The following is a 27,612-nucleotide window of genomic DNA, read 5'->3' on the forward strand; positions in this document are numbered from 1 at the left end:
GAATACACAATTTAGTCTTGCTCAGTGAATCTGTATTTTTACATATAAAGTAGGGCAGAGGAATGGCGTGATCTTGGCCCAACACAACCTCCACCTCCCGGTTCAAGAGACTCTCCTGCCTCAGCCTCCTGCATAGCTTGGATTGCAGGCATGCACCACCATGCCTGGCTAATTTTTGTATATTTAGTGGAGATGGTGTTTCTCCACATTTGTCAGGCTGGTCTGGAACTCCCGACCTCAGGTGATCTGCCTGCCTCGGCCTCCCAAAGTGTTGGGATTACAGGCGTGAGCCACCACGCCTGGCCAGGAAGCATGTTTTGATTCTGATATTGTCAACTGTATTTCAGGTATGACTTGTTTTCTTTGGAGCATTAAATACTGCTTTTCCTTTTTGTTACCCAAATAGAGCACAGATCCCTTTTTATCCATATATTCATTACTAGCTATATTGACATCTAAATTTAGAAACATTCCAGAGTCTGGGCTTTGAGTAATTCTTTGTGATCCTCTAAAAGGTAAATTATTTCTTCCCACAAGACACAGTGACATGTAAAGTTACAGTGAATGTCCTGCTACTTTTGTTTCTGTCATTTTAACAATTTCTGCAAAGCCTCTTTGGGTGAATAATTTTGACTATCTCTTAAGACACTTCTATGTTAGAAAGCATCATGATAAAACATTGAATGATTGTGGTCACAAATTCTGTTTACATTCTTCCTGTCTTTGAATATTTTTCCAGTGGCAAATATTAGCTCCTGTTGTAGTTAAAAGGAATGCTGGGAAATAAAATAAAGACAAGCATTTATTAGAATAAGTGATCCAGTCACAATCAATTTGCTGTTTGAACTTTTGTTTTTTTTTAACGAAGTCATACTTTTGAAAATGTCCAGCTGTAAATGGAAATAGTCTCCAAAATCTGAATTTTTTTCCCTGGTTCTAAGGTGACTGGCTTTCCTAGAGAGCGAACCATACCATAAAAAAAAGATATGTAAATACGTTTACATGTATGTGTTATTTTAACATAAAACATAAAAGTCATTTCCTTGAAATTATATATTAGTTTGCATAATTTGCAGCATCATGAATGCTCTTATTTTAAAAAGTAGTAGTGTCAGTTACTACTTATTAGTACAAATAAGCAGATGTTTGAAAAAAATAATTTTAAAAATAAGGTTTTATTTTGAATTAGTTTTAGACTCACACAGAAATTGGGAAGAAAATGCAGATTTCTGATGTAGACCCAACTGAGTTTTCCCTCTTATTAACATATCAACATGTATCAGATAATGTTATTAGCATCTTTTTTTTTGAGATGGTGTCTTGCTTGCGTGGGCTGGAGTGCAGTGGTGTGATCTCAGCTTACTGCAACCTCTGCCTCCCAGGTTCAAGCGACTGTCTTGCCTCAGCCTCCTGAGTAGCTGGGATTATAGGCACTGGCCATCATGCCCGGCTAATTTTTGTATTTTGAGTAGAGAGGGGGTTTCACCATGTTGGCTAGGCTGATCTTGAACTCCTGATCTCAGGTGATTGACCCGCCTCAGCCTCCCAAAGTGCTGGGATTACAGGCATGCACCACCATGCCCGACCTGCTATCTATCTGTATATTTTCTTTGGCTGGATGTCTTTTCAGGTATTTACCCAGTTTTAATTGGGTTTTTTGTTTTATTTTATTTTATTTTTTTATTGCATTTTAGGTTTTGGGGTACACGTGAAGAACATGCAAGATAGTTGCATAGGTACACATGCGGCAGTGTGATTTGCTGCCTTCCTCCCCTTCACCTAATCTGGCATTTCTCCCCATGCTATCTCTCCCAAACTGCCCACCATCCGCTGTCCCTCCCCTATTCCCCCAACAGACCCCAGTGTGTAGTGCTCCCCTCCCTGTGTCCATGTGTTCTTATTGTTCAACACCTGCCTATGAGTGAGAACATGCGGTATTTCATTTTCTGTTCTTGTGTCAGTTTGCTGAGAATGATGTTCTCTAGGTTCATCCCTACAAAGGACACGAACTCATCATTTTTGGTTGCTGCATAATATTCCATGGTGTATATGTGCCACATTTTCCCTGTCCAGTCTATCATCGATGGGCATTTGGGTTGATTCCAGGTCTTTGCTATTGTAAACAGTGCTGCAATGAACATTTGTGTGCATGTGTCCTTATAGTAGAACGATTTATAATCCTTTGGATATATACCCAGTAATGGGATTGCTGGGTCAAATGGAATTTCTGTTTCTAGGTCCTTGAGGAATCACCACACTGTCTTCCACAATGGTTGAGCTAATTTACACTCCCACCAGCAGTATAAAAGTGTTCCTATTTCTCCACATCCTCTCCAGCATCTGTTGTCTCCAGATTTTTTAACGATTGCCATTCTAACTGGCGTGAGATGGTATCTCAATGTAGTATTGATTTGCATTTCTCTAATGACCAGTGATGATGAGCATTTTTTCATATGTTTATTGGCCTCATGTATGTCTTCTTTTGTAAAGTGTCTCTTCACATCCTTTGCCCACTTTTGAATGGGCTTCTTTGTTTTTTTCTTGTAAATCTGTTTGAGTTCTTTGTAAATTCTGGATATCAGCCCTTTGTCAGATGGGTAAACTGAAAAATTTTTTTCCCATTCTGTTGGTTGCCGATTCACTCTAATGACTGTTTCTTTTGCCATGTAGAAGCTGTGGAGTTTGATTAGGTCCCATTTGTCTATTTTGGCTTTTGTTACCAGTGCTTTTGGTGTTTTGGTCATGAAGTCCTCGCCTACTCCTATGTCCTGCATAGTTTTGCTTAGATTTTCTTCTAGGGTTTTTATGGTGTTAGGTTTTATGTTTAAGTCTTTAATCCATCTGGAGTTAATTTTAGTGTAAGGTATCAGAAAGGGGTCCAGTTTCTGCTTTCTGCACATAGGTAGCAAGTTTTCCCAACACCATTTATTAAACAGGGAATCCTTTCCTCATTGCTTGTTTTTGTCAGGTTTATCAAAGATTGTATGGTTGTAGATATGTTGTGTTGCCTCCGATGCCTCTGTTCTGTTCCATTGGTCTATATCTCTGTTTTGGTACAAGTACCCTGCTGTTTTGATTACTATAGCCTTGTAGTGTAGTTTGAAGTCCAGTAGTGTGATGCCTCCTGCTGTGTTCTTTTTACTTAGAATTGACTTGGCTATGCGGGCTCTCTTTGGTTCCATATGAAGTTTAAGGTGGTTTTTTCCAGTTCTGTGAAGAAGGTCATTGGTAGCTTGATGGGGATGCGTTGAATCTGTAAATTACTTTGGGCAGTATAGCTATTTTCACGATATTGATTCTTCCTAACCATGAACATGGAATGTTTCTCCATCTGTTTGTGTCCTCTCTTATTTTGTTGAGCGGTGGTTTGTAGTTCTACTTGAAGAGGTCCGTTACGTTTCTTGTTAGTTGTATTCCTAGGTATTTTATTCTCTTTGTAGCAATTGTGAATGGCAGTTCGTTCTTGATTTGGCTCTCTTTAAGTCTGTTATTGGTGTATAGGAATGCTTGTGATTTCTGCACATTGATTTTTGTATCCTGAGACTTTGCTGAAGTTGCTTATCAGTTTCAGGAGATTTTGGGCTGAGACGACGGGGTCTTCTAGATATACAATCATGTCATCTGCAAATAGAGACAGTTTGGCTTCCTCCTTTCCTATGTGAATACCCTTTATTTCTTTTGCTTGCCTGATTGCTCTGGCTAGAACTTCCAGTTCTATATTGAATAGGAGTGGTGAGAGAGGGCATCCTTGTCTAGTGCCAGATTTCAAAGGGAATGCTTCCAGTTTTTGCCCATTCAGTATGATATTGGCTGTTGGTTTGTCATAAATAGCTTGTATTATTTTGAGATACATTCCATCAATACCTAGTTTATTGAGGGTTTTTAGCATAAAGAGCTGTTGAATTTTGTCAGAGGCCTTCTCTGCATGTATTGAGATAATCATGTGGTTTTTGTTTTTGGTTCTGTTTATGTGGTGAATTACGTTTATAGACTTGCGTATGTTGACGCAGCCTTGCATCCCCGGGATGAATCCTACTTGATCATGGTGGAAAAGCTTTTTGATGTGCTGTTGCAATCGGCTTGCCAGGATTTTATTGAGGATTTTTGCGTCTATGTTCATCATGGATATTGGCCTGAAATTTTCTTTTCTTGTTGAGTCTCTGCTGGGTTTTGGTATCAGAATGATGTTGGTCTCATAAAATGATTTGGGAAGGATTCCCTCTTTGGATTATTTGGAATAGTTTCAGGAGGTATGGTAAAAGTTCCTCTTTGTGTGTCTGGTAGAATTTGGCTGTGAACTCATCTGGACCTGGGCTTTTTTTGTGTAGTAGGCTCTTAATTGCTGCCTCAACTTCAGATCTTGTTATTGGTCTATTCATGGTTTCGACTTCTTCCTGGTTTAGGCTTGGAAGGATACAAGTGTCCAGGAATTTGTCTATTTCTTCCAGGTTTACTAGTTTATGTGCATAGAGTTGTTTGTAATATTCTCTGATGATGGTTTGAATTTCTATGGAATCTGTGGTGATTTCCCCTTTTTCGTTTTTTATTGCATCTATTTGGTTATTCTCTTTTTTCTTTTTTATTAATCTGGCTAATGGTCTATTTTGTTGATCTTTTAAAAAAACCAGCTCCTGGATTTATTGATTTTTCTGAAGGCTTTTTCATGTCTCTATCTCCTTCAGTTCTGCTCTGATCTTAGTTATTTTTTGTCTTCTGCTAGGTTTTGAGTTTTTTTGATTTTGCTCCTCTAGCTCTTTCAATTTTGATGATAGAGTGTCAATTTTGGATCTCTCCACTCTTCTCATGTGGGCACTTATTGCTATATATTTTCCTCTAGAGACTGCTTTAAATGTGTCCCAGAGATTCTGGCATGTTGTGTCTTCATTCTCATTGGTTTCAAAGAACTTCTTTATTTCTGCCTTCATTTCATTGTTTATCCAGTCAACATTCAAGAGCCAGTTGTTTGGTTTCCATGAAGCTGTGCAGTTCTGAGTTAGTTTCTGAATTCTGAGTTCTAACTTGATCGCATTGTGGTCTGAGAGAATGTTTGTTATGATTTTCATTATTTTGCATTTGCTGAGGAGTGATTTACTTCCAATTATGTGGTCAGTTTTAGAGTAGGTGTGATGTGGTGCTGAGAAGAATGTATATTCTGTGGATTTGGGGTGGAGAGTTCTGCAAATGTCTATCAGGTTTGCTTGTTCCAGGTCTGAGTTCAAGTCCTGGATATCCTTGTTAATTTTCTGTCTCGTTGATCTGTCTAATATTGACAGTGGAGTGTTAAAGTCTCCCACTATTATTGTGTGGGAGTCTAAGTCTCTTTGTAAGTCATTAAGAACTTGCTTTATGTATCTGGGTGCTCCTGTATTGGGTCCATATATGTTTAGGATCGTTAGCTCTTCTTGTTGTATCGATCCTTTTACCATTATGTAATGACCTTCTTTGTCTCTTTTGATCTTTGTTGCTTTAAAGTCTATTTTATCAGAGACGAGAATTGCAACTCCTGCTTTTTTTTTGCTCTCCATTTGCTTGGTAAATCTTCCTCCATCCCTTTATTTTGGGCCTTTGTGTATCCTTGCATGTGAGATGGGTTTGGTGCATTTAGCCCATTTACATTTAGGGTTAATATTGTTATGTGTGAATTTGATTCTGCCATTTTGATGCTAGCTGGGAGTTTTGCCCATTAGTTGATGCACATTCTTCATTTTGTTGATGCTCTTCACCATTTGGTATGTTTTTGGAGTGGCTGGTACTGGTTGTTCCTTTCTATGTGTAGTACGTCTTTCAGGAGCTCTTGTAAAGCAGACCTGGTGGTGACAAAATCTCTGAGTACTTGCTTGTTCACAAAGATTTTATTTTTCCTTCACTTATGAAGCTTACTTTGGCTGGATATGAAATTCTGGGTTGAAAGTTCTTTTCTTTACGGATGTTGAATATTGGCCCCGACTCTCTTCTGGCTTGTAGAATTTCTGCTGAGAGATCTGCTGTGAGTCTGATGGGCTTCCCTTTGTGGGTAACCCGACCTTTCTCTCTGGCTGCCCTTAGCATTTTCTCCTTCATTTCAACCCTGGTGAATCTGACGATTATGTGCCTTGGGGTTGCTCTTCTTGAGGAATATCTTTGTGGTGTTCTCTGTATTTCCTGGACTTGAATATTGGCCTGCCTTGCTAGGTTGGGGAAGTTTTCCTGGATAATATCCTGAAGAGTATTTTCCAGCTTGGATTCATTCACTTGGTCACATTCAGGTATACCTATCAAACGTAGATTAGGTCTCTTCACGTAGTCCCACATTTCTTGGAGATTTTGTTCATTCCTTTTTGTGCTTTTTTCTCTAATCTTGCCTTCTCATTTTATTTCATTGAGTTGATATTTGACCTCTGATATCCTTTCTTCTGCTTGGTCAATTCGGCTATTGAAACTTGTGCATGCTTCGCTAAGTTCTCATGTTGTGTTTTTCAGCTCCATCAATTCACTCATATTCCTCTCTGAGTTGTCCATTGTTGTTACCGTTTTATCAAACCTTTTTTTCAAGGTTCTTAGTTTCTTTGCATTGAGTTAAAACATGTTCTTTTAACTCACAGAAGTTTCTCATTACCCACCTTTTGAAGTCTGATTCTGTCATTTTATCACACTCATTCTCCATCCAGTTTTGTTCCCTTGCTGGTGAGGAGTTGTGATCCCTTGTAGGAGGAGAGGTGCCCTGGTTTTGGGTGTTTTCCTCCTTTTTGCACTGGTTTCTTCCCCTCTTTGTGGATTTATCCTCCTGTCGTCTGTGTAGTTGCTGACTTTCAGATTGGGTCTCTGAGTGGATGTCCAGATTGTTGATGATGAAGTTATTTCTGTTTCTTATTTTTCCTTCTAACAGTCTGGCCCCTCTGCTGTAGGACTGCTGAGGTCCACTCCAGGCCCTGCTTACCTGGATCAACTGCAGCAGCTGCAGAACAGTAAGGGTTGCTACCAGTTTCTTCTTCTGCTATCTTTGTCCCAGAATGATGCTCGCCAAATGTCAGTCTGATCAGTCTTTTGTGAGGTGACTCTTTGGATATATAGGGTCAGGGAGCTGCTTGAGGAGACAGTCTGTTCTTTATAGGATCTCAAGTGCTGAGCTGTGAGCTCTGTTGTTCATTAAGAGCTGCTAGGCAGGTACGTTTAAGTCTGCTGCAGCAGAACTTATAAACCACCTTTTTTCCCCCAGGTGCTCTGTCCCGGGGAATTAGGGCTTTATTCATGAGTGTCCGTTGGCTGCTGCCTTTTTCTTTTTTTTTTCAAGGCTGCCCTGCCCAGCAAGGAGGCAGCCTAGTCACTTTCTGCCTGCAGAGGCTTTGCTGAGCTCCGCCCTGCTGTCATTGAGCTTCCCTGTAGTCCTGTTTATATGGGTGTTGTTAGAAGTGCCACGGCAATGGTGGCCCGCCTCTGTAATGGTGGACTCTCTCTGTTATGGCGGGTTGCCTCGGCAACGGCAAGCTGCCTCAGTAATGTTGGACTACCTCTGTAGGGGTGGAGTGCCTCGGTAATGGCGGATGCCCCTCCCCCATTCAGCTGCACTGTCCAGGGTTCAGCTGTGCTTGCCATGAAACTTTCAACCCTGAGCATTGCCAATTGTTGTTTTTTCTGTTTGTTTTCCTGGGGCTGGGACCCGCCGAGCCTGATCACCTGGCTCCCTGCCTCAGAGCCTTTTTTTTTTTTTTTTTAAGTTGAATGGTTGACTCTCTCCTAGGTGTTCTAGTCACCTGCTGAAAGGGCGCCGGAACTGTTTGATTTCCCGTGCAGTGACCCACTGTGCCAGCTGACGCACAGGCACTGCCTTGGAATTTCCTGGCCAGCTTAAAAGGGCAAACAGACCAGTGTATTTTGTATGGAGAGCCACCGCACCATCGTGCCGGCAAAACAGCCACACTGGCTAAAGCAGTCACGCTGGCCAAAACAGCCATGCTGGTGACCCATAGGGCTCCTCTGCCTAGGAATCTCCTGGTCTGTGGGCAATAAAGATCCATCTGGAAATGTGGCGTCCGCTCACCCTCTGCGCTTTCACTGGGAGCTGCAATCCTGAGCTGCTCCTAAAGGGGCCATCTTGGATCTTCTTCATATATATATATTTTTTAACACAGTCTTGCTTTGTTGCCCAGGCTGGAGTACAGTGGTGCAATCTTGGTTCACTGCAACTTCCACCTCCTGGGTTCAAGCGATTTTCCTGCCTCAGTCTCCCAAGTAGCTGGGATTACAGGCATGTGCCACCACTAATTTTTTGTATTTTTAGTAGAGACGGGGTTTCTCCATGTTGGTCAGGCTGGTCTGCATCTTATTTTATTTATTTATTTATTTTTTTGGAGATGGCGTCTCACTCCGTCGCCGAGGCTGGAGTGCAGTGGCACATTTTTGGCTCAACTACAATCTCGGCCTCCTTGGTTCAAGCAATTCTCCCACCTCAGCCTCCTGGGTAGCTGGGATTACAGTAGTGTGCCACTGTGCCTGGCTAATTTTTTGTATTTTAGTAGAGATGGGATTTCACCATGTTGCCCAGGCTAGTTTTGAACTCCTGACCTTGTGATCTGCCTGCTTTGGCCTCCCAGAGTGCTGGGAATACAGATGTGAGCCACTGAGCCTGGCCAGTTTAAAATTTTTAGTGTTCCTTTGAAGAGTTACTTGTGTGTTTTCAATACAGTTTTTAAAATCACATGTATTTTGTAAATATCTTCTCAGTTTGTCTTGTCTTTTTGTTCTCCAAATAGGATTTTTCACAGTAGAAAATTGAGTTTTATAAAGTTTGTGTTATGAATATTTTCATGAATTGGTGTTTGATGTTGTGTGTTAAAACTCAATGCCAAACCCAATGTCACATAGATTTTCTTTTGGATTTTTTATAGTTTTGCATTTTCAATTATAGTCTTTGGACTATTTTGTGTAGGTTTTTGTGTTTTAGTTTGTGTGTACATTCATTTCATTCTATATGACTTCCAAATGCTTCTTCCTTCACCATTTTTGGGAAGGATATGGTTATAGCGGGCTTCATTTCAGTTTGACTTTCCAAAATTACGGCATTGAATAAACTGAATATTGAATTTTATGGATAACTGAGGACAACTAGGAGGGGGTGTGCGTCTGCCGAGAAACTGAGCAACAGTGTCTGTGTTGAGCCCTGGCGCCACCAGAGGGCGCACGTACCCACTCCTGACCAACTTCCCTCTGAGGTGCTAGAAGCAGCAAGGAGCTTTACCTTCCTCAGGGCAGCATGAAGGTCGTGTCAACTTGGTGTCATTCATTGGTGAGTAAAAAGCTTCCTGTCCACCCCCCTGAGTACAGAGAAAAGACTCTTTAGAGAGTACTCAGCGGAGTAAGAAATTCATTAGAAAAATGAAACCCTCAAATCCCACTGTTTTGACTACACCCTGATATTGTCAATGTACAAGACACAGTGGCTGTTAATACATATTCTCACAGTGGCCTCTAATATAGTAATCAATGTGCCCTAACACCAACATAGTATCCACACCATGGCCTAACACTAATATCCACACCATGCTGTTACACTAATATATCCACACAGTCGCCTCTAGTACTAATAAATATAATAATATCTATTAAAGGGACTCTGTTAACATCGAGACTTTTTTAAGGGGTTCACAGCTTTGGCTGAACTATAGCCTCTGTAATGGATTTTGATGAGGTCTTTGCTTTCCTGGCATGGTATTGATATGGTTGTTTAAAAAAGTAACTTAGTTTCCATTAATGTCATACTTGTAGGAAACTTCCAATAGTAGTACAAAATGTAACCTGTTTTTTTTCTTAGATTCCGAAGCAGTTACTGTTGTATCAGATTCACAATGTCCCACAAAATACAGTATATTTTACCTCAAGTACAGACACTCTCCCAGGTAACCACCGCATAACCCCTAGATAAGGAAATCACATGGTTCCTACATGATAATTCAGTCTACAAACTCATTTCACTGTCACTTCCTGCCCCACCTGTGAGTATAATGTTTTTGTTATTCTGATCCAGTTTTCTTTTCCTGGAACTGTTCCCCAGACTTGCCTGCATATTTGTCACCTTAATACATTTAAAGAGCATACAAGTTTTTGTTCAAATACCTGTCTTCAGGTCTTCGGGATATATACCTAGGAATGGAATCATTGAGTCATTTGGTAAATCTATTTGTAACTGCTTGAAGAAACACCAAATTGTTTTACACATAGGCTGCACCAATTTGTATTGTCACAAGCAGTGTTTAAGGGTTCAAGTTTCTGCACATCTTTGTCAACACATTTTTTAGTATAACTATTCTATTGTGAGTTAAGGGCATCTTTTTCTGGTTTTAATTATGACTAATGATGTTAACCATCTTTTCAGGTGCTTGTTGGTGCAGTGTGTATTAAAGTCCTTTGTCAGTTTTTAGATTGGGTTGTCTTTGTTGAGTTGTAAAAGTTATTTATACATTCTGGACAACAGACACTTTTGAAATATCTAATGTGCAGATCTTTTCTTACAAATGAAAGTCTGTTCATTTGTAGCCTTTAGAATATCCTTGATGATGTCAGCAATAGTAAGTACACTGCTTTTGTGGGTTCTGGATGTGCTGTAGTAAATTGCTGAACCCAATACGGATATTGTGGGAGCCTCCAATGTGTAGCCAAGTTGGACAGAAGGTAACCTGGGAAATGACTATTTTTGATTGCCATCTTAAGTAGTTACAGTCTTGTAACTGAGTACCCATATTTCTTAAAGAAGAAATGAATTACTTTTACTGTTTTCCTTTTTCTACACTTCCTACTTAGCTCTTTAAGAATGCAATTGTAAGCTGTACTGTCTCTCCACCAGACACTTCCTACAATAGAAACTTTTCTTACTTTGCCTTTACTTAGAAGTTCCAGGGACCAAACCTTGAAATAAACTAGGCATCTCCTAATTCTCCCCCACCAGGACATTGCCAGGAGACAACAGTCAATTTACAACCTAGCTCTGCCCCTGGTGGTTCTAGCAAGACCACCTAATGGACAAAACATCAGAGCGAGTCCCATGGACCCTGCACCTCCTCACTCCATCCCCTGCATGCCATTCTGTGAAGTCCCCCTTTTAAATCTCCCGCTTTTTACCCCTAAAGTGGAAGCATTTTCCTTAAGGCAAGAGCCTGTATGTCCCTTCAGCTAAGCTCTGGCATAAAGTTACTTTCTTTTTTCCATCCTTGTGTTTGTCAATTGAATTTGCAAGCAACAAGAGGCATGACCTGCATTCCCAGGACTGAGCCCTTAGCCTGTGGGTCTGATGCTTTCTCTAGTTAATGTCAGAATTGGATTGACACCCAGCTGGTACCCAAGATTTGTTCTGTTTGGGGAAAAAAACCCATGCATATGTTAACAGAAGTGTTCTGTGTTGAATGTTGGGTGTATAGTAGAAGAAAAATTGTTTTTCCTATTATAACAATTTTGTCTTTCCACCTTTTTTTTTTTTCATGTTTTCTGAGTTGTAAGAGTTTTGACGTTAGAGTAAATCAGTTGATTTATTTTTCCTTTTGTGTTTTGTGGTTTCGGTGTCAGAAACTAAGAAATTGCTGCTACATTCAAGGTCATGAAGTTTTAACTGTATGTTTTCTTATAGAGTTTTTAGTTTTGTCATATTTAGGTCTTTTATCCATTTTAAGTTAATTTTTTATGTGGTAATAGATAAGATACAATTTCATTTTCCTCTATGTGGATAGCAAGTTAGTGCATTACATCGTTTGTAGAGGACAGCCTTTTCCCCCCAATTTAATGGTTATGGGTCTTGTCTAAAACCAGTCGAGCATGGAGGTATTGTTTTATGACTGGACTCCCAATTCAATTCGATTGATCTTTCTGTTTATTCTTTTTTTTTTTTTTTGAGCCAGAGTTTCACTCTTGTTACTCAGGCTGGAGTGCAATGGCACGATCTCAGCTCACCGCAACCTCTGCCTCCTGGGTTCAGGCAATTCTCCTGCCTCAGCCTCCTGAGTAGCTGGGATTACAGGCACGCGCCACCAGGTCCAGCTAATTTTTTTGTAGTTGTAGTAGAGACGGGGTTTCACCATGTTGACCAGGATGGTCTCGATCTCTTGACCTTGTGATCCACCTGCCTCGGCCTCCCAAAGTGCTGGGATTACAGGCGTGAGCCACCGTGCCCGGCCTTGTGCCAGTATCATGCTGTTTTGATTACTATTGCTTTGTAATAAGAAGATTTGAAATTGGGATGTGTGAACCTCAAGATTTGGTTATCTTTCAGGATTGGTTTGGCTTTTCAGGGTTCCTTGAAATTCCATGTAAACATTAGGATCAGCTTTCCATTTCTGTCCCAAGGCCTTTGGGATTTTTGTAGGAATAACATTGAATCTGTAGCTTGCTTTGTGTAGTTTTGCAAACTTAACAAATATGGTCTTCAAATCTATGAACATGACATGTTTTTACATTTATATGGACTTTAATTTCCTTAAGCAATGTCTTATAATTTCCCCCTTCTAAGTCTTACCTTTTGATTACATTTATTCCTAAGCATATTATTGCTATTGGTATTATTTAAAGTGAAATTTTTATAATTTTGTTTTCAGATTATTCATTGCTAGTGTGTACATATAAAATGGATTTTTCAGCCAGGCATGGTGGCTCACACCTGTAATCCCAGCACTTTGGGAGGCCAAGGCAGGCAGATAGATCACTTGAGGTCAGGAGCTTGAGGCCAGTCTGGACAACATGGTGAAAACCTGTCTCTACTAAAAAGACAAAATTATCTGGGCATGGTGGCATATGTCTGTAATCCAAGCTTTGTTGAAAGTCCTTTCTGCAACAGCTAAGAAAATATGGGGTATTTTTTGTTCATTCTAACAATACTGTGTGTTACACAAATGGCATTAGTGTGTGGAACCACCATTGATTTACTGGGATAAAAACTCATGTTCATGATGTTTGATCCTTTCACAATGCTCTTGGTTTAAATTTGCTATTATTTTGTTGAGGATTGTTATTATATTAGTGTACATTTCTGAGGTTATAGATCAGTCCTTGAAGTGGCATGGCACTAAGTAGGATAGGTCGGGATGAGATTGTGTATAGACTGCGGTTAGTATTTAGAGTTAGTGTGTCAGGGTGTTACAAAATCAGGAGATAAGGGTTGAACGGTTCAGAGTTTACCAATTAAAGATTATGGTATAAGGGCTTCAAGATAGGAGGTTCAGATTGGTGGTTGGGAGCTGCATAGTAGAGATTAGATGGAGAGATCAGGTGAGTAACAGGGTTAGGTTGAGAGGTCAGGATTGCAGTGAAGGGTTAGGGTGAAAGGGTTAGTGAGGTTTAGGCTTAGGGTTACGGTAAAGGTTAGAGTAAGTTTAGATTACAGCTTGAAGACTATGTTGAGTGAATTTTTGCATAACTTGTAAAACGTGCATCAATGTTCATTTCATTTCCAATAGTTTCCAATTAATTGTCCCTTCTTTATTTTTAGAAACACATGGGCTAGTAGGCTTCGTGTTCTTTTGCATTTCCAGAACGATGTCGCTGAACACTTCGTCTTCTTACTTTAAGTGGTGCAGTGGGACAGCCACCAGGGGGTGCGTTTCCATCGTCCGCACCGTGAGCAGCAAGTGCCTGCAGTGCCCCCAGCCGCCAGCAGAGGGCGCGCCAGCCAAGCTTTTCTAATTCCAAGGCCCCAGCCTCCTGCCCATTTCCTCTGCGCAGGCTCCTGCAAGGGCAGGACCGGGGTTCTCCTCACCACAGACCAGGGGTTGCCCCTCACTTTGGGACACCTCGAGGCTGCATCCAAGGTGAGTAAAATCTTTTCTGTTTGCCGCCCTGACTGCTGAGGGGCAGAGATCCTTCGTGTGGAAAATGAGAAACCAAAAACCCCGGTGAACCCAGCGCAGCCGAGGTTCTTTCCCTATACCCAAGGCGAGAAGGCTTCGGGGCCACGCTGCAGGCTGGGAAGAGAAATGCAGCGTCAGGAGAGCAACTACAACACCCCCCACACTGATAATAACCCCCTGTAATACCAGTATTGCTCCGTCTGTGGTGCTGGTGTTAGCACCCGTTGTACAGACGTCACACCCGTTATGGGAAGGTGGCAGTCGCTGTGCAGGTCTGATCCCGGGACACGGATGTATCTCTTACAGCGCCCAGAACGCCCGGAACTTCTGTGAGTGGGCACATAACACCCAGAACGCCCGGAACTTCTGTGAGTGGGCACATAACACCCAGAACGCCCGGAACTTCTGTGAGTGGGCACATAACACCCAGAACGCCCGGAACTTCTGTGAGTGGGCACATAACACCCAGAACGCCCGGAACTTCTGTGAGTGGGCACATAACACCCAGAACGCCCGGAACTTCTGTGAGTGGGCACATAACACCCAGAACGCCCGGAACTTCTGTGAGTGGGCACATAACACCCAGAACGCCCGGAACTTCTGTGAGTGGGCACATAACACCCAGAACGCCCGGAACTTCTGTGAGTGGGCACATAACACCCAGAACGCCCGGAACTTCTGTGAGTGGGCACATAACACCCAGAACGCCCGGAACTTCTGTGAGTGGGCACATAACACCCAGAACGCCCGGAACTTCTGTGAGTGGGCACATAACACCCAGAACGCCCGGAACTTCTGTGAGTGGGCACATAACACCCAGAACGCCCGGAACTTCTGTGAGTGGGCACATAACACCCAGAACGCCCGGAACTTCTGTGAGTGGGCACATAACACCCAGAACGCCCGGAACTTCTGTGAGTGGGCACATAACACCCAGAACGCCTGTGACACAGTTAGACTAAGGCAGCACCCGGCACATTCATATACCCCCTAGAACATGCATGTGTTCTTCAGAGCACACACGTAGTACCCAGAAAGCCGTGATGTCAGACTCAGTGTGCACATATCACCTTGAATGAAGTGAGACCAGCTATTCCAACACCTGTAACACTCATATAATCCCCCGGAACATGCATGTGTCCCTGAGAGCACGCACGTATACCCAGAATGCCGGTGACACTGTCAGAGCGCACATATCACCTGGAATGTAAAAATGATACTGTCAGATTTACCCAACATATGTCACACCCGTATAACCCCTGGACCATGCATTTGTCTTTCAGAACACACACATATCACCCGGAACAACTGTGACACCATCAGACTCAGAGCTCTTTTATAACTTGGAGCACACAGGTGACGTTTTCAGACTAACCCAACACCCGTCACACTCATATAATCCCTGGAACACGTGTATGTCCCTCAGAACACGTAATGGCGAGAACTACTATAACACCATAAGACTAATGCAACCCCTGTCACACAACCCCTAGAACACGCATGTGTCCCTCAGGGAGCACATATCACCCAGAACTCCCCTAACACTGTCAGACTAACGCAACAACCATCACACGTATATAACCCCTGGAATACGCATGTGTCCCTTGTAACACAAATATCACTTGGGATGTGGACGTGGCCTTTGGAGCATCTGCAGCACCAAGGATGGGACCCTTCTCTTGCTGAGGTGCTGGGTTCATAGCCTATGCTGGGCTGGGTTTGGGCTGGATTTGGCGTCTGTTACGAAGTATGATATTGTTGTTTTTGCCTTTCTTATGTGGTATTGATAGGGTCGTTTAAAAAGTAGTTGACTTCCCAGTAATGTCATCCTTCTGGGAAACTTGGACTTGCAGTTAGTATGCCTTTTCCTTTCGCTCCGATTCCCCAGCAGTTATTGCCATGCAAGATGTGCAGCTTAACAGAAAACACCCCAGTGTATTTCACCAAAAGTAGAAACACTCCTCCAGGTGACCTCTACGTAACCTTCAAATCAGAAAATACACGGCTCCTCTTTCATTTCCTTTTTTTTTTGGAGATGGAGTGCTGATCTGTTGCCAGGCTGGATTGTAGTGGTGTGATGTCAGCTCACTGCAGTCTCCACCTCCTGGGTTCAAGGGATTCTCCCATCTCAGCCTCCTGAGTAGTGGGATTTCAGGCACCACCATGCACAGCTAATTTTTTCTATTTTTGGTGGAGACAGGGTTTCTCCATGTTGACCAGGATGGTCTTGATCTTTTGATCTTGTGACCCGCCTCGGCCTCCCACAGTGCTAGAATTACAGGCATGAGCACTGTGCCCAGCTGAAAATGCATGATTTCTGTGTGAAAGTCCAGTCCACAGACCTACTTCACTGCCCATCCCATTTGGCAGAAAAATGTCTCTTTTCATGTGGGTCCAGTTTTACTTTTTGGGAATTGTTCCTTACACTCTCATTTTTATTTAGATGGAGTTTTGCTCTTTTTGCACAGGCTGGAGCGCAGTGGCACAATGTCTGCTCACTGCAGCCTCCGCCTCTCAGGTTCAAGAGATTCTCCTACCTCAGCCTCCCAAGTAGCTGGAATCATAGGCATCCACCACCACGCCTGGCTAATTTTTTGTATTTTTAGTAGAGACGGGATTTTACCATGTGGGCCAGGCCGGTCTCAAACTCCTGACCTCAGGTGGTCCACCCACCTCGGCTTCCCAGAGTGCTGGGCATAATTACACCATGCTCTCTCAGTTTTCACAGCCTTGACAGATATAAAGAGCAGAGATGACTCCACACTGGGTCTACCCAGCCTTTCATCCTGAACAGATGCAGACCCCGCATTTCCAGTAGGAATACCCTGGACTGGTGCCACATTCTCCTCAGTGCAGCCCACCTGGAGGACCTTTCATCCATCCCACCACCACTGGCGATCTCACTTGATAATGGCAGAATACTTATTTACAATCACAAATTTCATCCTGTCAAGTTCTGTATTTACCTTTGCCAGTGGTTTCTCAATGGCCTTAGAACCATGGCCTCCAGACCCTGAGTGCTCCTGCCAGCTGCTCTCTCCCATCTAGTCTGCTACACCTGCCTGCAGTCCCACTCAGGGGGACATGGGCTCCTGGGTGTCTCGGTGGGGATTTTATGTGTGTGCTGCCAGCCCATTCACCCAGTGACTACCTTAGGTTTGTTAAGGCTTTGTCTAGATGAGTTCTTAAAGCCATAGCAGTTATGTAATCTAAAAGTAGAAGAGTTAATAATGTGATTTTTTTCTAAAGTCAAGGAAATAATCTATTATTTACTATATCATCTGAGATGACCATCAGTTTTTTTTTTTTTTTTTTTTTTTTTTTGGAGATGGCATCTCCCTGTGTTGCTGAGGCTGGAGTGCACTGGCACAATCTCTGCTCACCATAGCCTCCACCTCCTGAGTTCAATTAATTTTCATGCCTCAGTCTCCTGAGTAGCTGGGACTATAGGCACCTGCTGCCACACCCAGCTAATTTTTGTATTTTTGGTAGAGGTGGGGTTTCACTATGTTGGCTATGTTTGTCTCAGACTCCTGACCACATGATCCACTTCTCTTGACCTCTGAATGTGCTAGGATTACAGGCGGTAGCTAGCAGGCCCAGCCTATTTTTAACTTTTTGAGGGAATAGCAAACTATCTTAAAAGTAAGCTGCACCATTTTGTGTTCCACATACAGTACTTAAAGGTTGTGATTTTGCTCTGACCTTGCTGACACTTATTTTATATTTCTTAAATCATAGCCTTTCTAGTGTGTGAAGGAGTGTGTCATTGTGATTTCAGTTTAGATGGCCATAATGATAATGCTATTGATCATCTTTTTATGTGTTTGTTTTCCATCTGTATGTTTTATTGGCGAAGTGTGTGTTCAACTGTTTCTCCATTTTTTATTTTTGTGGTTTTTGTTGTTGAGTTATCCAAAATATACATCATGGTTAACAGACTATTGTTAGATATATAATGCACAAATATTTTCTTCTGTTATGTGGGTTTTTTTTGGTCACTTTATTTTATTTTATTTTTTGAAACGCAGTCTTTTTCTGTTGCCCAGGCTGGAGTGCTGTGGCACAATCTCGCCTCACTGCAATTCACCTCTAGGGTTCAAGCAGTTCTCCTGCCTTAGTCTCCCGAGTAGCTGAGACTACAGGCACGTGCCACCATGCCCAGCCCATTTTTTTTTGAGGTGGAGTCTTGGTTTGTCACCCAGTGCAATCTCAGCTCACTGCAACCTCCACCTCCCAGGTTCAAGGGATTCTCCTGCCTTGGCCTCCTGAGTAATTGGGATTACAGGCGTGCCTCAGGATGCCCTGCTAATTTTTGTGTTTTTAGTAGAGACAGGGTTTGTCCATGTTCGTCAGGCTAGTCTTGAACTCCTGACCTCAGGTGACCCACCCGTCTCAGCCTCCCAAAATGCTGGGATTACAGGTGTGAATCACTGTACTTTCCCACTCCCAGGTATTTTGTTTTCCTTTTTTTTTTTGAGATGGGATCTTGCTCTGTCTGCCAGGCTGTAGTGCAGTGGCCTGATAGCAGCTGATTGCAACATCCGCCTCCTGGGTTTAAGCAATTCCCCTTCCTCAGCCTCCCAAGTAGCTGGGATTACAAGTGTGTTCCACCATGCTTGGGTAATTTTTGTATTTCTAGTAGAGATGGGGTTTTGGCATGTTGGCCAAGCTGGTCTCAAACTCCTGACCTCAAGTCATCCGTCTGCCCCTGGCCTCACAAAGTTCTGAGATTACAGGCAGTAGCCACCATGCCCAACCTTTCTTTTTTGAGACAGGGTGTGTGCTGTTGTCCAGGCTGGAGTGAGGTGGTGCAATCTTGGCTTACTGCAACCTCCACATTCCGGGTGGAAGCAATCCTCCCACCTCAGCCTCACAAGTAGCTGGTAATAAAGGTGTGTACCACCATGCCTGGCTAAATTTTGTATTTCTAGTAGAGATGGGGTTCTGCTATGTTGTCCTGGCTGGTTTTGAACTCCTGGACTCAAGTGATCCACCTGTCTCAGCCTCCTAGTATGCTGTGATCACAGATATTAACTACTGTGCCTGGCCTATTTTTAACTTTTTTAGAAAATACCAAACTATGTTAAAAATAGACTTCACCAAGTTATATTTGACTAAGTATTTAAGGGTTGTAATTTCTCTCCAACCTTGCCAACACTTGTTATTTTACATTTCTTGGATGATAGCATTTCTAGTGTGTGTGAAGGAGTATGTCATGTGGTTTCAGTTTAGATGTTCGTTATGATAATAGTGTTGATCCTCTTTTTATGTGCTTGTTCATTTGCATGTTTTATTGGTGAAGTGTGTTCATCCGTTTCTCCATTTTGTGATTTTGTTGTTGAGGTATCCAAATTTTACACTGTGGTTAACAGACTGTTGTTACCTATATAATGCACAAATATTTTCTTCCTTTTTGTGGGTTGTCTTTTCAGTTTCCTTTTTGTCTTTTGAGGCAGAGTCTTGCTCCACTGCCCTGGCTGGAGCGCAGTAGTGTAATCTTGGCTAACTGCAACCTCCGCCTCTGGAGTTTAAGCGATTTTCCTGCCTCAGCCTCTCAAGTAGCTATTACGGGCTCGCACTACCATGCTCATGTAATTTTTTGTATTTTATTTATTTTTTTGATATGGAGTCTTGCTCTGTCGTCCTGGCTGGAATGCAGTAGTGCAGTCTCGGCTCACTGCAACCTTCACCTCCTGGGCTCAAGGGCTTCTCCTGCCTCAGCCTTCTAAGTAGTTGGGATTACAGGCGTGCACCACCGTGCATGGCCAATTTTTATATGTTTAGTAGAGATGGGGTTTCTCCATGTGGGTCAGGCTGGTCTCAAACTCCTGACCTCAGGTGATCCACCCTCCTTGGCCTCGCAAAGTGTTGGGATTACAGGTGTGAGCCACTGCACCCTGCCACTCCCAAGCATTTTGTTTTTCTTTCTTTCTTTTTTTTTTTTTTTTGAGATGGGATCTTGGTCTGTCGGCTAGGCTGGAGTGCAGTGGCCTGATATTGGCTGACTGCAGCCTGTCTGCTGGGTTCAAGCAATTCTCTCTCAGCCTTCCACATATCTGGGATTACAGGTGCATTCCCCCATGCTTGGGTAATTTTTGTATTTTTAGTAGAGACAGGATTTCACCATGTTGGCCAAGCTTGTCTTGAACTCCCGACCTCAAGCGATCTGTCCGCCCTTGGACTCCCAAAGTGCCGGGATTGCAGGCATTAGCCACCATGCCCGGCCTTTCCTTTTTGATGCAGGGTGTTGCACTGTCACCCAGGCTGGAGTGCTGTGGTACGATTTTGGCTTACTGCAACGTCCACATTCTGGACTCAAGCAGTCTTCCTGCCTCAGCCTCCCAAGAGGCTGGGAGTATAGGTGTGTGGCACCATATCTGGCTAAATCTTGTATTTCTAGAAGCGACGGGGTTTTGCTATGTCTTTGCTGGTCTTGAACCCCTGAACTCAAGTGATCCGTGTGTCTTGGTCTTCCAATGTGCTGGGATTACAGGTGTTAGCTACCGTGCCTGGCCTATTTTTAAGTTTTTTAACAGATAGCAAAATATGTTAAAAATAGGCTGTACCATCTTATATTCCACATAAAGTATTTAAGGGTTGTAATTTCTCTCTGACCTTGCCAACACTTGTCCTTTCACGTTCCTTGGATCTTAGCCTTTCTAGTGTGTGTGAAGGAGTATTTTATTGTAGTTTCAGTTTAGATGGCCATAGTGATAATGATAATGATATTGTTCATCTTTAATGTGCTTGTTTTCCACTTGCATGTTTTATTCGTGAAGTGTGTGTTCAACTGTTTCTCTATTTTGTAATTTTGTGATTTTTGTGGGGTCATCCAAATGATTTATTGTGGTTAACAGACTGTTTTTTTAAATTGCATTTTAGGTTTTGGGGTACATGTAAAGAACATGCAGGATAGTGGTACAGGTACACACGTGGCGGTGTGATTTGCTGCCTTCCTCCCCTTCAGCTATATCTGGCATTTCTCCCCATGCTATCTCTCCCCAGCTCCCCACCCCCCACTGTCCCTTTCCTATTCCCCCCAATAGACCCCAGTGTGCAGTGCTCCCCTCCCTGTGTCCATGTTTTCTCATTGTTCAACACCCACCTACGAGTGAGAACATGCAGTATTTCATTTTCTGTTCTTGTGTCAGTTTGCTGAGAATGATGTTCTCTAGGTTCATCCATGTCCCTACAAAGGACACAAACTCATCGTTTTTGATTGTTGCATAATATTCCATGGTGTATATGTGCCACATTTTCCCTGTCCAGTCTATCATCGATGGGCATTTGGGTTGATTCCAGATCTTTGCTATTGTAAACAGTGCTGCAATGAACATTCATGTGCATGTGTCCTTATAGTAGAATGATTTATAGTCCTTTGGATATATACCCAGTAATGGGATTGCTGGGTCAAATGGAATTTCTATTTCTAGGTCCCTGAGGAATCACCACACAGTCTTCCACAATGGTTGAACTAATTTACACTCCCAACAGCAGTTTAAAAGTGTTCCTATTTCTCCACATTAAAAAATCTGTTGTCTCCAGATTTTTTAATGATCACCATTCGAATTGGTGTGAGATGGTATCTCAATGTAGTTTTGATTTGCATTTCTCTTATGACCAGTGATGATGAGCATTTTTTCATATGTTTGTTGGCTTCATGTATGTCTTCTTTTGTAAAGTGTCTGTTCATATCCTGTGCCCACTTTTGAATGGGCTTCTTTTTTTTCTTGTAAATCTGTTTGAGTTCTTTGTAAATTCTGGATATCAGCCCTTTGTCAGATGGGTAAACTGCAAAAATTTTTTCTCATTTTTTTGGTTGCCGATTCACTCTAATGACTGTTTCTTTTGCCATGTAGAAGCTGTGGAATTTGATTAGGTGCCATTTGTCTATTTTGGCTTTTGTTGCCAATGCTTTTGGTGTTTTGGTCATGAAGTTCTTGCCTACTCCTATGTCCTGAATGGTTTTGCCTAGGTTTTCTTCTAGGGTTTTTATGGTGCCAGGTCTTATGTTTAAGCCTTTAATCCATCTGGAGTTAATTTTAGTGTAAGGTATCAGGAAGGGGTCCAGTTTCTACTTTCTGCATCTAGCTAGCCAGTTTTCCCAACACCATTTATTAAACAGGGAATTCTTTCCCCATTGCTTGTTTTTGTCAGGTTTATCAAAGATTGTATGGTTGTAGATATGTTGTGTTGCCTCCGATGCCTCTGTTCTGTTCCATTGGTCTATATCTCTGTTTTGGTACCAGTACCATGCTGTTTTGATTACTATAGCTTTGTAGTATAGTTTGAAGTCCGGTGGTGTGATGCCTCCTGCTGTGTTCTTTTTACTTAGAATTGACTTGGCTATGCAGCCTCTTTTTTGGTTTTAAATGAAGTTTAAGGTGGTATTTCCAGTTCTGTGAAGAAGGTCATTGGTAGCTTGATGGGGATGCATTGAATCTGTAGATTACTCTGGGAAGTATGGCCATTTTCACAATATTGATTCTTCCTAACCATGAACATGGAATGTTTCTCCATCTGTTTGTGTCCTCTCTTATTTCATTGAGCAGTGGTTTGTAGTTCTCCTTGAAGAGGTCCCTTACATTTCTTGTTAGTTGTATTCCTAGGTATTTTATTCTCTTTGTAGCAATTGTGAATGGCAGTTCGTTCTTGATTTGGCTCTCTTTAAGTCTGTTATTGGTGTATAGGAATGCTTGTGATTTGTGCACATTGATTTTGTATCCTGAGACTTTGCTGAAGTTGCTTATCAGTTTCAGGAGATTTTGGGCTGAGATGATGGGGTCTTCTAGGTATACTATCATGTCGTCTGCAAATAGAGACAATTTGGCTTCCACCTTTCCTATTTGAATACCCTTTATTCTATTTCTTGCCTGATTGCTCTGGCTAGAACTTCCAGTACTATATTGAATAGGAGTGGTGAGAGAGGGCATCCTTGTTTAGTGCCAGATTTCAAAGGGAATGCTTCCAGTTTTTGCCCATTCAGTATGATATTGGCTGTTGGTTGGTTTGTAAATAGCTTGTATTATTTTGAGATATGTTCCGTCAATACCAAGTTTATTGAGGGTTTTTAGCATAAAGAGCTGTTGAATTTTGTCAAAGGCCTTCTCTGCATGAATTGAGATATCATGTGGTTTTTGTTTTTGGTTCTGTTTATGTGGTGAATTATGTTTATAGACTTGCGTGTGTTGACCCAGCCTTGCATCCCCGGGATGAATCCTACTTGATCATGGTGAATAAGCTTTTTGTTGTGCTCTTCCAAACAGCTTGCCAGTATTTTATTGAAGATTTTTGCATCTATGTTCATCATGGATATTGGCCTGAAGTTTTCTTTCCTTGTTGAGTCTCTGCCGGGTTTTGGTATCAGGATGATATTGGTCTCATAAAATGATTTAAGAAGAATTCCCTCTTTTTTGGATTATTTAAAATCGTTTCAGAAGGAATGGTAACAGTTCCTCTTTGTGTGTCTGGTAGAATTTGGCTGTGAACCCATCTGGACCTGGGCTTTTTTTGTGTGGTAGGCTCTTAATTGCTGCCTCAACTTCAGATCTTGTTATTGGTCTATTCATGGTTTCGACTTCTTCCTGGTTTAGGCTTGGGAGGACGCAAGTGTCCAGGAATTTATCCATTTCTCCCAGGTTTACTAGTTTATGTGCATAGAGTTGTTTGTAATATTCTCTGATGATGGTTTGAATTTCTGTGGAATCTGTGGTGATTTCCCCTTTTTCATTTTTTATTGCATCTATTTGGTTATTCTGTCTCTCTTTTTTTAATTAATCTGGCTAATGGTCTATTTTGTTGATCTTTTTGAAAAACCAGCTCCTGGATTTATTGATTTTTCTGAAGGGTTTTTCATGTCTCTATCTTCTTCAGTTCTGCTCTGATCTTAGTTATTTTTTGTCTTCTGCTGGGTTTTGAGTTTTTTTGATTTTGCTCCTCTAGCTCTTTCAATTTTGATGATAGGGTGTCAATTTTGGATCTCTCCACTCTTCTCATGTGGGCACTTATTGCTATATATTTTCTCTAGAGATCACTTTAAATGTGTCCCAGAGATTCTGGCATGTTGTGTCTTCGTTCTCATTGGTTCAAAGAACTTTATTTCTGCCTTCATTTCATTGTTTATCCAGTCAACATTCAAGAGCCAGTTGTTCAGTCTCCATGAAGCTGTGCAGTTCTGAGTTAGTTTCTGAATTCTGAGTTCTAACTTGATTGCACTGTGGTCTGAGAGACTGTTTGTTATGATTTCCATTATTTTGCATTTGCTGAGGAGTGATTTACTTCCAATTATGTGGTCAGTTTTAGAGTAGGTGTGATGTGGTGCTGAGAAGAATGTATATTCTGTGGATTTGGGGTGGAGAGTTCTGCAAATGTCTCTCAGGTTTGCTTGTTCCAGGTCTGAGTTCAAGTCCTGGATATCCTTTTTAATTTTCTGTCTGGTTGATCTGTCTAATATTGACAGTGGAGTGTTAAAGTCTCCCACTATTATTGTGTGGGAGTCTAAGTCTCTTTGTAAGTCATTAGGAACTTGTTTTATGTATGTGGGTGCTACTTTATTGGGTCCGTATATATTCAGGATTGTTAGCTCTTCTTGTTGCATCGATCCTTTTACCATTATGTAATGTCCTTCTTTGTCTATTTTGATGTTTGTTGCTTTAAAGTCTATTTTGTCAGAGATGAGGATTGCAACTCCTGCTTTTTTTTGCTCTCCATTTGCTTGGTAAATCTTCCTCCATCCCTTTTATTTTGGGCCTTTGTGTATCCTTGCCTGTGAGATGGGTTTCCTGGATACAGCACACCGATGGGTTTTGGCTTTTTATCCAATTTGCCAGTCTGTGTCTTTTGATTGGTGCATTTAGCCCATTTACATTTAGGGTTAATATTGTTATGTATGAATTTGATCCTGCCACTTTGATGCTATCTCGGTGTTTTGCCCATTAGTTGATGCAGATTCTTCATTTTGTTGATGCTCTTTAGCATTTGGTATGTTTTTGGAATGGCTGGTACTGGTTGTTTTCTTCCATGTGTAGTGCCTCTTTCAGGAGCTCTTGTAAAGCAGGTCTGGTGGTGACAAAATCTCTGAGAACTTGCTTGCTTACAAAGGATTTTATTTTTCCTTCACTTATGAAGCTTACTTTGGCTGGATATGAAATTCTGGGTTGAAAGTTTTTTTCTTTAAGGATGTTGAATATTGGCCCCCACTCTCTTCTGGCTTGTAGAGTTTCTGCCGAGAGATCTGCTGTGAGTCTGATGGGCTTCCCTTTGTGGGTAACCCGACCTTTCTCTCTGGCTGCCCTTAGCATTTTCTCCTTCATTTCAACCCTGGTGAATCTGACGATTATGTGCCTTGGGGTTGCTCTTCTTGAGGAATATCTTTGTGGTGTTCTCTGTATTTCCTGGACTTGAATATTGGCCTGCCTTGCTAGGTTGGGGAAGTTTTCCTGGATAATATCCTGAAGAGTATTTTCCAGCTTGGATTCATTCACTTCGTCACATTCTGGTACACCTATCAAACATAGGTTAGGTCTCTTCATGTAGTCCCACAGTCTTGGAGACTTTGTTCATTCCTGTTTGCGTTTTTTTCTCTAATCTTGGTTTCTTTTCTATTTTGTTGAGTTGATCTTCGACTTCTGATATTCTTTCTTCTGCTTGGTCAATTTGGTATTGAAACTTATGCATGCTTCGTGAAGTTCTCATGTTGTGTTTTTCAGCTCTTTCAATTCATTCATATTCCTCTCTAAGTTGTCCATTCTTGTTATCATTTCCTCGAATCTTTTTTCAAATCTTTTTTCAAGGTTCTTAGTTTCTTTGCATTGATTTAGAACATGTTCTTTTAGCTCACAGAAGTTTCTCATTACACACCTTCTCAAGTCTAATTCCGTCATTTCATCACAGTTGTTCATCTTCCAGCTTTGTTCCCTTGCTGGTGAGGAGTTTTGGTCCTTTGTAGGAGGTGAGATGTTCTGGTTTTGGGTGTTTTCCTCCTTTTTGTGCTGGTTTCTTCCCATCTTTGTGGATTTATCCACTTGTCATCTGAGTAGTTGCTGACTTTTCGATTGGGTCTCTGAGTGGATGCCCAGATTGTTGATGATGAAGTATTTCTGTTACTTAGTTTTTTTCCTAACAGTCTAGCCCCTCTGCTGTACAACTGCTGAGGTCCACTCCAGGCCCTGCTTGTCTTGGGTACACCTGTAGCAGCTGCAGAACAGTGAGGGATGCTACCAGTTTCTTCTTCTGCTATCTTTGTCCTAGAATGACGCCTGCCAAATGTCAGTCTGATCAGTCCTTTTTGAGGTGACTCTTTGGATATACAGGGGTCAGGGAGCTGCTTGAGGAGACGGTCTGTACTTTATAGGAGCTTAAGTGCTGAGCTGTGAGCTCCATTGTTCATTCAGGGCTGTTAGGCAGGTGTGTTTAAGTCTGCTGCAGCTGAACTTATAAAATCCCTTTTTTCCCTCAGATGCTCTGTCTCGGTGAGTTAGGGCTTTCTTTATGAGTATCTGTTGCACCGTCCTGCCCAGCTAGGAGGCAGTCTAGTCACTATTTGCCTGCCGAGTCTCCGCCCTGCTACCACAGGGTCCGCCCTGTTGCCATGGGCTCTGCCCTGCTACCGTGGGCTCCTCCCTGCTGTCGTGGGCTCTGCCCTGTTGGCGGAGTCTCTCTGTTATGGTGGGTTGCCTCAGCAATGGCAGGCTGCGTCAGCAATGGGAGTGTGCCTCAGTAGGGGCAGAATGCCTCGGTAATAGCAGACGCCCCTCCCCATCAAGCTGCACCATACTGGATTCAGCTGTGCCTGCAGTGAAACTCTCAACCCCGAGCGTTTTGAATCGCTGTTTTGTTTGTCCCTGTGGGGGTGGGACCCGCCGAGCCTGATTACCTGGCTCCCTGCCTCAGAGCCCTTTTTCTTTTTTTTTTAAAGTTGAACGGTTGACTCTCTCCCAGGTTTTTCAGTTGCCTGCTGTTAGGGCACCGGGATCTGTGTGATTTCTTGTGCAGCGACCTGCACTGGCTCAAATGTCACTTCCCGGGAATCTCCTTGTCTGGTTCACTGTCCAAGTCCCGTTTAATCAGATGGATATGCTAATCTGCCCTCCCAAATCTTAGATTGCCAGTTTAACAGGGCACCCAGACCAGTGCATTTTGTGTGGAGTGCTGCTGCGCTGCGGTGCCTGCCGAAAGGGCTGTGCTGGCATGTCTTTCCTACACCTGGGAATTTCCCCGTTCTGTGGTCAACAAAGATCCATCTGGAAATGCGGCTTGGACTCACCCTCTGCGCCTTCACTGAGAGCTGCAATCCTTAGTTGCTCCTACCGTGCCATCGTCAAAAACACTCCTGTTTTTATTTCTTAAATTATTTTACAATTTTTCCCTATAAAAGATAAGAATGGAAAAGGGTAGAAAGAAAAGAGTCAAGAATAAGGAGAGTATGTCACATTGCATGCCTGTATCAAAATGTTTCATGTACCCCATAAATTTATGTATCTACTATGTACCCACAGAAATGAAAGTAAAATAAAATATAAAGAAATATAAAGGAAAAAGGAGGGGAAGTAGAAATAAAACAAGAGGGAGAAATTAATTACCAACTTGAGAGAAAGTAGAAACCATGTGTAGAAGCAAGTTTTATGTTTGCCTTCCTTGGTTTTCTTCTTTTTTTTTTTTTTTTTTTTTTTTTGCCTAGAAGTAGAATTGCTGGGACATACGGTAAATCTATGTTTAAGATTTTGAGTAACTGCCAGACTGTTTTCCAAAGTGAAAAACACTTTTCATTCATACCAGTAATATATGAGGGTTTCAATTTCTCCACATC

The 27,612-nt window shown here is 42.1% G+C and overlaps 1 protein-coding gene across 12 annotated transcripts in view; it reads left to right on the plus strand.

The window, feature by feature from the left end:
- LOC128928299 (uncharacterized) overlaps window positions 1-27,612 on the plus strand; it is a 204,857-nt gene that overhangs the window by 2,093 nt on the left and 175,152 nt on the right. For 11 of the 12 annotated variants that reach the window (XR_013519514.1, XM_078329467.1, XM_078329463.1 and 8 more), the window contains exon 2: window positions 13,488-13,763. Coding sequence is in view for 1 of the 12 variants with exons in the window: in XM_078329471.1 (XP_078185597.1) it covers window positions 13,488-13,501 (14 nt within the window). In the remaining 11 variants the exon portion in view is untranslated. Of the gene's footprint in view, window positions 1-13,487; window positions 13,764-15,085; window positions 27,400-27,612 lie in introns of those variants that run through there. The other variant, XM_078329471.1, reaches the window with a different exon arrangement.

Source organism: Callithrix jacchus, chromosome 7 (genome assembly GCF_049354715.1).
Source record: "Callithrix jacchus isolate 240 chromosome 7, calJac240_pri, whole genome shotgun sequence".
Classification (NCBI taxonomy): Eukaryota; Metazoa; Chordata; class Mammalia; order Primates; family Cebidae; genus Callithrix; species Callithrix jacchus.